The sequence below is a fragment of the Narcine bancroftii genome, chromosome 2, assembly GCF_036971445.1.
Source record: "Narcine bancroftii isolate sNarBan1 chromosome 2, sNarBan1.hap1, whole genome shotgun sequence".
Lineage (NCBI taxonomy): Eukaryota > Metazoa > Chordata > Chondrichthyes > Torpediniformes > Narcinidae > Narcine > Narcine bancroftii.
Genome location: NC_091470.1, coordinates 80456244 through 80466238, shown reverse-complemented (window position 1 = coordinate 80466238; position 9995 = coordinate 80456244). Strand labels below are relative to the sequence as shown.

Here is a 9995-nt window from a genome sequence, read left to right as displayed (position 1 = left end):
GTCATGCAATATCCATAGAAAGCAAAAAGCAGTCAAGGTTTCAGGAGGGGTCCAATCCAAAATGTTGAGTGCTTTTTGCTTTCTATGAATGCTGCATGACCTGCTGAGTTTCTCCAGCACTATTGTGTACTGGACCACAATTGTGCACTGGATCACAGCATCTGCAGATTGATTGTTTGCAGTTGTTGGTAAGAAACTATCCTTTAAGCTAAAAGTGCTTATCTTCAAGCTTCTGTACCTTCTTTCCAAATGTAGCAGAGGGAAGAGGATGGGGGTTCTTTATGATGTTGACTGCCTTCTTGAGACAATGCTTCAAATGGATGTTTTTAATGGATGAGAGGTCTGAGTCTGTGATGGACCTGATGATCTTTGCCACTTTCTGCAGTCTTTTGCATTCATGGGCACTCGAATTTCCAAGCCAGGCTGTGAATCAACCAGTCAATATACTTTCCACAGTGCCCCTGTGGAAATTTGATAGAGTACCTGATGTCATGTCAAATGTCCTCAGAACTTCTAGAAAGTAGAGGCGTTGGTGTCCCTTTTTCAGTTTCCTCAGTGTGCTAGCTCTAGAAAAGATATTCAATTATATGGACTCCCAGGAATTTGAAGGTACTAACCCTATAAAATAAATTTTTAATATTTATTTTTAAATTTTTGAGATGTAGCATGGTAACAGGCCCTTCTGGCCCATGAGCCTGTGCCGCCAAAATACACCATTTAGACAGTCAAACCCTGAACGTTTTTGGATGGTCAGAGGAAACTCAAGCAGTCACAGGGAGAACATACAAACTCCTTAAAGACAGCGCCAGATTCGAACTCTGGTCGCTAGTTCTGCAATTGTGTTGCGCTAACTGTGCCATCAATGCAGACAGGTGCATGGTTCTTCGGCCTTCCCTTCCTAAAATCAGCAATAAATTGGATAATATCACAAGTGCCATGACTGCCTGTTTAAATGAGTTACGGGAAGGAAAATACATTCTTATAGTACTAACATTATTATTTGACATCTTCAGCACCTCACTGCAACAGTCATCGTCCCTACGGGATTCAAAACCGCCACCATCATCCCGATACAAAGAGGGTGACAGTAGCAGGTCACAATGACTACTGCCCTGAGGCACTGACCTCCACTATTTTGAAATGCTTCAAGCATCTGGCACTGGAATGCATCAAAGCACATCCCAAGAGACAGTGGACTCATTTCAATTTGCCGATAGAAGAAAGCATTTCACTGATGATGCTATACTCCACTCTGTTCTGACCCACCCGTTGTTCATCGACTCCAGCTTGGCGTTTAATACGATTACTCCACAGAGACTGGTAGAGAAGCTATCCTTGCTGGGACTCAACCCCTCTCTATAACTGGCTTCTGGACTTCCTAATGGAAAGACCACAGTCTGTCCAGGTCAGTAGCAGAATGTCGAGCATCATCACACTGAGCACTAGCACATCTCAAGGCTGTGTGGCTCAGCCCACTCCTGTACACACTATTGATCCATGACTGCAATGTCTGATCCAACCTCAACAGTGACATTGTTTGCAGATGACACAACAGTAGTTGGCCTCGTCAGCCTTGAGAAGAAGAAAAAAATCACATGAAATGGTGAGAGAATAACAACCTGAAGCTCATTGTAGATAAGACGACGAAGGACCAGGGACAACCACCCTCCATTACACATTAATAGCCCTGTAGTGAAAGAAGTAGAGAGCACCAAGTTCTTTGGAGTCCTCTTAACTTAAGAAGTGACCTATCCTGGATACCCAACATCTCACTTAACGATAAGGTGCAACATCGATTCCACTTCCTGAGAAGACTGAGGCAGGCAAGGCTACTGGGCACCATCCTGTCATGTTTCTACAGATCTATTGAAAGTGTTCTGGCCAGCTGTATCACGGTATGGTACACTGTGGTTTACCTTCCCCCACCACCTCCCCCCCCCCCCCCCCAGAAAGAGATAGAGAAGTATCAGAGCCATCACCACCAGGCTGAGAAACAGCTTCTTCTCGAGGGCAGTGAGAATGATGAACAACTAAAGGAACAGCTCACACTAACATATATGTATATTTTTTCTGCATATGTATTCCTTGTCTGTATGTTGGTTGTGTGTTTGAATGTTTTGCCCTGAGAAATGGAGAATGCTGTTTTGACGGGTTGTACTTGTACAATCGAATGATAAATAAACGAGCTTAAGTCCAAGTAACAACCTTCCAGCATTTAGTCAGTGATAATCAGTGAGAATATTCCCAATAGGTGGAGGTCATCAATATAAGACAGGCATCAAGAAATACAAGAGGGAATTCAGATAAAGTGGGCTTTCCCATTTTAATGAGAATATGGAACTCACTGCTACTGAAGGAGATATCTTTAAGACGAGGCCGGTCAGGCTTATGACAGCAAAAGAAATAGTGATCATTGATGATGGGTTTCAATCCATAAGTTTGAGTGGTCTGTTTCTGTGCCAAATATCCATGTATATATTCCTGTTATTTATTCCAATCAACAACTTTATTTCAGCCAATGACAACAAGCACAGTGACATCATATAAATAAAATATGGAGCTGCCATATTTGAGATAAGAACTGAAGAGACTGACACTAAATATCATCCATTAGCAATCAACCTCAAAAGTTTCCACAAAGTTAACAGGCAGTGGAAAAAGAAGAATGAATGTATCTTAGAAAGGAAAGACCTCTTTCGTTTAGGCCCAATGAAGGCGTTGATACTCTGAAGATTCTATTTTCTGCTGAACCAGTACTAGCACTAGGTTGTACACCTCCTTTATAGACCCCTGGCCGATATTGAGCCATTCATGCAAGACGTCAATGATTTTTATCGTATATAATCTAAACATATTACACTGATTAACCAAGAGATTTCGGGATAAGTTAACTTGCAGTTGCAGTTCAACTGTACAGTTCCCTTCCTCTTTAAAACATCAGGAAGAATAAGGGAAGTGAGTTGTGATAGTGGTGAACTTCAATTATCCTAATAGTGACTGGGCAAAGGAGAAAAATTTTTGAAAAATCAAATGCAAAACAAAATGAGAGCTAATTTATGCAAGTTGCAAAGGGAATTAGTCCAGATTGACCGGAATCAAAGATTGGCAGACCTCCCTGGGGCTAGTAATGTAGAGATTAAAATTCCTTTTTTTATTAATAAGTTTTAGATTTTAATTCAATAGATGTTCATTCTCAATTTTCTGCAATGAAAACTAATGCAAAGGCCAATTTAGAGGTATCTGCCATTGCTCATTTAATAGCATTTGTCACCAGTGAGGCAGATGACCACATCTTTGTCTAGCTTTAAAGATCTGAGTGCAATAGTCAAAGTAACTCTTGCCTGGTACTGAAGAAGTACTGCACTGTTGGATGATGTGCAAAGGTCAAGCAAGATCTTCACTCTCAAGTGGATAATAGAAGATATTTTTGTGCTGCCTCAAAGAAGAGCAGATGCTCCTGTTGATAGATCTGAAAATTTAACTTTTTCTCCCTTGTCAAATACTATCATTCCCACTGAGTATATCCGGTTTCCACCAACTGTAGAATTTTTCTTCCATCACAATAAAGATGGATGTTGTAATCATTATCACATGGTTAATGGGGAAGCATGCTATTTGCAAATTAGCTTGAACATTTTCTACAATACAACAATTTAAAATTTCACAATTATCGGCTGTTTTGTGTTTCAGGCCATCTTAAGATAGTGAAAAGCCTGATAACTATTAACTAATGCAAAAGGAGACATGAGCAGGCAACTTCAAAGGTCTGAAACCTTTGAGAATATGTAGATAATAAAGGAATAGTTGGTGGATTAGAGATTTTTTTTTAAAAAAAAGGGCTTCATCTGCTGGAGGTAGAAGGTATGGCTTAGGTTTTTTATGAGCTGTTTTAACTGAAGGAAAAGTTGCTATCAGTATCAAAACCAAAGAGGAAGCGATCAAAGATACTTAAATATTTTAAAGTAGAAAAGGCCCAAGGTCCTGAAGAATGCTTCCAAAGTTGATGAGGAAAGTGGAAATTAGAGACCCTGGACAGAAACTTCCAGTTCTTCTTGGATGTGGCAACAGTGGAAAAAATGTTGCAAGCTTGTTCATAAAGGGAAGGAAGATAAATTCAACTGTAGGCCAATTAGCATATGAGGAGTGCTGGATAAAATTTAAAGGCACCAATCTGATACAAAGTTACTTAACATTTGCCAAAGTGTGAATTTTAAAGAGAAGCCAGTGTTGCTGAGGAAAATTGTGCCACCAACTTTGCTGTGTTATATGAAATTAAATATAAAATAATAAAGCTATAAACTAATTGTGTAATCCAATATAAAATAATAGTGAAAGTTGATGTTGCTTGTATGGATTTGTAAAAAGGCATTAACAATTGCACCTCATGTTGGCATTGCCCTTGTGTTTGCAAATTAATCAGTTAATAGTTCTAACATATTTTCCAGGAACTTTTAAAAACCTTTTGCTTATTTTTAAACTTGAATGTTGTACAACATTCTGCCTGCAGATCAAATCCTGTCATTATGGTTCCTTAGAATCTTGGCTATCTTGTTGTAGTAGCATCATTTATCCTTTCCGCCATTTCCCTATCCACCACCAACTGCTGCATTGCGACAGGTGTCCCTGCCTCTGCATCTGAACAAGTGGGGATAAAAAGCATGAAGCTTTCAAACAAAGTACCAAATCAGATTTTCACACTCCCTCAGATATCCAAACACAATGACATTTTTGATTTCTCAGTTCACTGCGTATCCAAAGCTTGATGTTTCAAAATTTATTAATTGAACCATTCAAAAATATAGATTTTATAAATTAGATCATTCAAATTAAAGGGAAAAGCCTTTGATTTTGTTGTTCTGCTAAAATAGTGTTTTGCATTGTTATATTTTCCTTGGTCATGCTTTTTTTAAATGAGTGGCATATTCCGGGTAAAATTAAGGACATAATCACAATTTACTGAAAAAAGAACACTGAAGTTTCACAGTTATGAGGATAGCAGCAGATTTTGGGACACAGACAGGCTGGTGTAATGGGCAGCTGAAACATAGCATAAAATGTGTGAAGTGTTTCATCTTGTTAGGAAGAATAAGTTGAGGCAGTCTAAATGAAATTTTGCAGGAATAGAGTCTAAAAGTACACAATCTGAGAAAGGTATCCAGGATCTTTGACTTCATAAAAGAGAAAACCATTCAAATAAAAAAGTAAATTATGGCAAAATTTTAATCAACCATTCTCCAGTTAATATATTCACCAGTTCTGAGCAGCACACTTGTGGAATCTTTTTTTTTAAACATTTTAAAGATGCAGCATGGTAGAAGGCCCCTCCGGCCCATGAACCTGGTGCTGCCCAATTGCACCCACATTTTTGGAGGGTGGGAGGAAAGCGGATCATCTGGAGAAAGCCCACGCAGGACATGGGGAGAACGTACAGACGGCGCTGAATTCAAACCTGGGTCACTGACATTGTAATAGTGTTACACTAACTGTGCAGCCCATTATTTAGAGGCATGTGACTGCTGAGGACGTTGACTGCAATGGTATCAGAATGGTGAATTTTGGTAGAGAAATTGGGATCACTCGTCTCAGAGCTGAGTCAGAGGGCATTTGATTGACCTGTTGAATTAATGATTTGAATAAAGGAGAAACTCTCCATTTCCACTGAGAATGGTGTTAATAGGTTTAAGGGAAACTGGTAAGAGAGCATAAAAATCTCACAAGAATTTATTTCTACGCAACAATTTATGATCTGGAATGCATAATCTCAAATTCTGATGGAAGCAGATTCAACCATAACTTTCCAGAGGAAATTTAATAAATACTTGGAGGAAATTTTCCAGGGGAAAAGGAGGAGATTGAAAGTAATAGGATAATTCCTTCAAATATGGGCCAAATGGCTGTCTCCTGTTTTATCCTTGGAGAAGATTCCCCTTGTGTGAGATACTCCGCCTCTAACAAAACTGCCAGTTCAGGAATTAATTGGGTGAACTTTTGCTGCACTCCCTCTATTGCATTGGTAGAGAGACCAGATCTGTTCACTATAATCCATTCTCACCAGGCTGATGTATAATTGGAGCAAGGTGTCTCTAGTAATTAATTTTTTTTGCAATAAAGACCAAGACCAAATATGATTGGCTTTCCTAATCATTCTCTCAGTCTTCATGTTGACTTTTGTTGGTCCCTCTTAATTTGTACCATTTGTATCACATTTTTTCATAGCTTTTTCCTTCTGCTGCATTCTTGCCCATTCGCAGTCTTTCTCTGTCCCCCAGAAGCTTGACCAAATCCTCCTCATGCCCAGCATTGCCACCCAGTTTTGTATTATCATGTACTTGGATTTGACACTTGATTCCATCAACTAAAACATTGATAAGGATTGTGAAACAGTTCAAGAAGAGCCCACAAGTCATAATCCGAAAATCGCCCTTGTATGGTCCATTTACATAGGAAGCATTTGCCACACTATTTCAAAGGTGAAGTGTTTTTGAAGCCTGTTGTTAGATGTTTATGATCTAACGATGGCAAGGGTTGAGTGGTAAATTTAAGCCAGCATACTGTGAACCCACATTCTGACATTGGATTCTTTGCATCCATCTGAAAAGAGTTTCCATTTACAGAATTATGTCAGGTTTCCTTGAAGCTTATAATATGCCAATCTGGATTGTATAATCAAGCCCATCACCTTGAATAATGGCAAGAGAACTACCTATGGTTTCCCTGAGTCTCTAGAGATCAAATATTAATTTTTCTGCCACAGCAGCTGCTGAGGATTTAAGAAATTGCGATATGTGAATAGAGGGCAGCGTGGTTGGCGTGGTCAAGTGATTAGTGCAACGCCATTATTGCACCAGCGATCAGGACTGGGATTTGAAACCCACATTGTCTGTAAGGTGTTGGTACATTCTCCCTGTGTCTGAGTTTTTTTTCCCGGGCGCTCTGGTTTCCTCCCACCTTTCAAAATGGACCAGAGTTTGTAGGTTCATTGGGTGTAATTGGGCGGCATGGGCTCATGGGCCGAAATGGCCTGTTACTGTGCTGTGTCTAAACTTTTTTTTTAATTAACAACCAGAAAATAATCCAGCTGTGTAATAGAAAATAGAACTTAAAAAAAAAAAGGATGATGCTGCAATTATAACAAATATGCTACGTTAACATAAAACTATTTGTGCTTCAAGTGAAACAGAGAATGTTTCACTTCCCAGATGGAAAGAGAAAGAAATTTTCCTGGCCTCTGGAACAGCAGTGAGTATTAGCATCTGATGCCGTAGTGCAATGGCCAAGACCAAATATGATTGGCTTTCCTAATCATTCTCTCAGTCTTCATGCATCCTGTGACAACATGTCAGAACACCCTGTAAAGCTTTGACAGAAGGGAGGCTTGGGCATGGAGGGACGGAGTGTTAAATTTTTGGAGCTGAATTCTTTTGTAGGTTTTATTATATTTTTTAAATATTTCTGACATTCAGAAGGGAGATCAGCAGTAGAGTGAGGTAGTAGACAAAGTGGATGTCAGTTATTAAATTCCAGTCTGTCCATGAGGCTGACAGCTGGCACTACCCTTTAGAAATGGCAGCACAGTACAGGCCTTTTGGCCCATGATGTTGTCCCAACCTATATATTCCTTAAAAGCGAAACACCTCCTACCTCGTAAACCTCTATTTTTCTTTTGTCCATGTGCCTGTCTAAGAGTTTCTTAAATCCCCTAATGTTTCAGCCTCCACCACTACCCCGAGCAAGGCATTCCAGGCACTCCCAACTCTCTATGTTTATATAAAAAACACAACTTACCCCTGATGTCTTCCCTAAACTTTCCTCCCTTCACTTTGTACAGATGTCTTCTTGTGTTTGCTATTCCCACCCTGGGAGTCAACATTCCTCAGTTCATATTTTGAAACTAAATAATTAACTCCAGGTCTTTATCCCTTAAAGTAACAAGGTCAAAAATGGTGAAGCCAAAAATATATAATCACAAAGTTTAGCTGCTGCTGAAGAAATAGAAATGTGGGAGTTGGGTGGGGAAAAGAAGTCTGATGTGCCAGGAGGGTCTTGCATGAAATCTCCATGTACAAAATCATGTAAGGAGGTTTAATCCTTGAAAAATTAGATTCTGGGAGAATTTTTGTAGATGTCCTTTATTTATCTCAACTGTTCCAAGATATACTTTGATCTTGATGAGCATTTCCTACTGATGAGATTAGAAAGTTCCATGCTGATCAATAACTTTCATCCTTGACATTTTCTTCAATTGTGCCATTTTGTAGAATACCATCTTGTTACCTCTGCATCCTGTGCAGTCTTCAACATCTTTGATCACTCATTCCTATTTAAACAGCTAAATGTGATTGATGTGATGGTCTACGGGACTGTCCTTACTTTGCTTTCACACAAGCAGGTTTTCAGTCACACCAGATTTATCATGTTTATCCAATGAGGTTCACATAAATAATATTTGTCTGGTATGCCAACCCTGTTCCGAGACATTTTTATATGTTATTTGATCACAGCTACAACATTTCTGGCAGTCGCATTCCTTCCATCTCCACATCATTACTTTTGTGAGTGGTCCAGGTGAGTGGTCCAGGTGAGGAGACTGGAAGTGTTTGCTCCTACAGGCATGAAGCTGTCTAATCTTTCCACTTCTATGCCATTGATGTGGACAGAGGTATGGGATCACCATTTTACTCTTTTTTTTAAATTGTGGTTTTGTTTTCAGATTTCTATCAGCTTCAGTATTTTATTTGTGATTTGCTTATTCTGATTTGACTCCAGGACAACATCTACCTTTTTGGTCTTCTATTGAAGCCGAGGACTGCTTTATCACCCTTAGGGTCAAACACAGTTGGATTTTTGCATGGTGTACAATTGCTACTGATCCCAATTTGAGGAAGTGTTTCAATGCAAAGGTTTGCAAGTTCACCCTTGCCAGGGCATGTTAGATGGCCAGACACCATGAAGAGAAATTTCAGGTGGATTTTAATTTAATTTTGTGGAGTGATGGATAAGGAGATTTAGTGCCCCATCCTTTATTGCCAAAGCCCTCCATTCATACACAAGAGGACTAATTGAATGATCCATGTGTGATCTCAGAAAAATTAGAAGTAGCTGCTGTTTCTGCTACTATGGGGTCTCCACCAGCCCACCATAGAGTATCAGTGGTGATTAGGCCTCATTACATTCCTTTGTTTGAAATGTCTGGTGACATTTTTGTACAAGGAACAGCACTTCGATCCGTTTTATCAAGAAGTGTACCTCAGAAAATTGATGCCTTCAGGAGAGATGTGGAAATACGAAAGTGCCAACAATTAAATTTCATAGTTTAATATAAACAGGAATTTCAGTCTTGTATTTGTTTTTATTGGATTATCATACTAGCCTTAATTTTGTCTCATTCTTGTTCTTTGTCATTCACAATATTAATTCCACAAATGTCAACATAAGGTTCTTGTCTTCCTGCAGATTGCTAAGCTCAGAGAAGAGGGCTCCAGAAATTTACAGGAACAGCAGAGGCTTATCAAAGAACAGATAATTCTGGAAAGAGAGCAGAGGTTGCGAGGTAAAGTGTTCAGCGGTATGCTTGATTCACTGGAGTCTCCTGGGATGAGCAAATAGATGGCACTTGAAATTTAATCCGGTTACATTTTGGGAGGAAAATCATAATTGAAGGTAACCTTTACTTAGATATTATTAACCATTTTTGAAATTACAGTGACAGGTTGATAAGAGCTTTTTTTGTTATTGTAGTCATTACTTTTGTGGGGAAATGAGTTTTGTAAGGAGTCCAAATATTAGAATGTTGCCCAATTTTGGGAACTTCATGAGCAAGTCAGGGAGAAACTAGATTAGAAAACAGAACGTCAGAAAAAGAAGTTAAAACGAGGCAAGAGAATACCTGTCTACATGCCTAACAACAAGTTGTCATATTGTCTAGAGGGTGTAGTAATGGTGAGGAGGAATAGCAAAAATTAAGTGGACATGAGAAGGCTTAATAGAGGCAACAG

The 9995-nt window shown here is 39.2% G+C and overlaps 1 protein-coding gene across 2 annotated transcripts in view; it reads left to right on the top strand.

The window, feature by feature from the left end:
- Window positions 1–9995, top strand: part of dnajc17 (DnaJ (Hsp40) homolog, subfamily C, member 17) — a 116829-nt gene that overhangs the window by 35725 nt on the left and 71109 nt on the right. For both annotated transcript variants that reach the window (XM_069917227.1, XM_069917228.1), the window contains exon 4: window positions 9454–9550. In XM_069917227.1, coding sequence (XP_069773328.1) covers window positions 9454–9550 — 97 coding nt within the window. The remainder of the gene's footprint in view (window positions 1–9453; window positions 9551–9995) is intronic.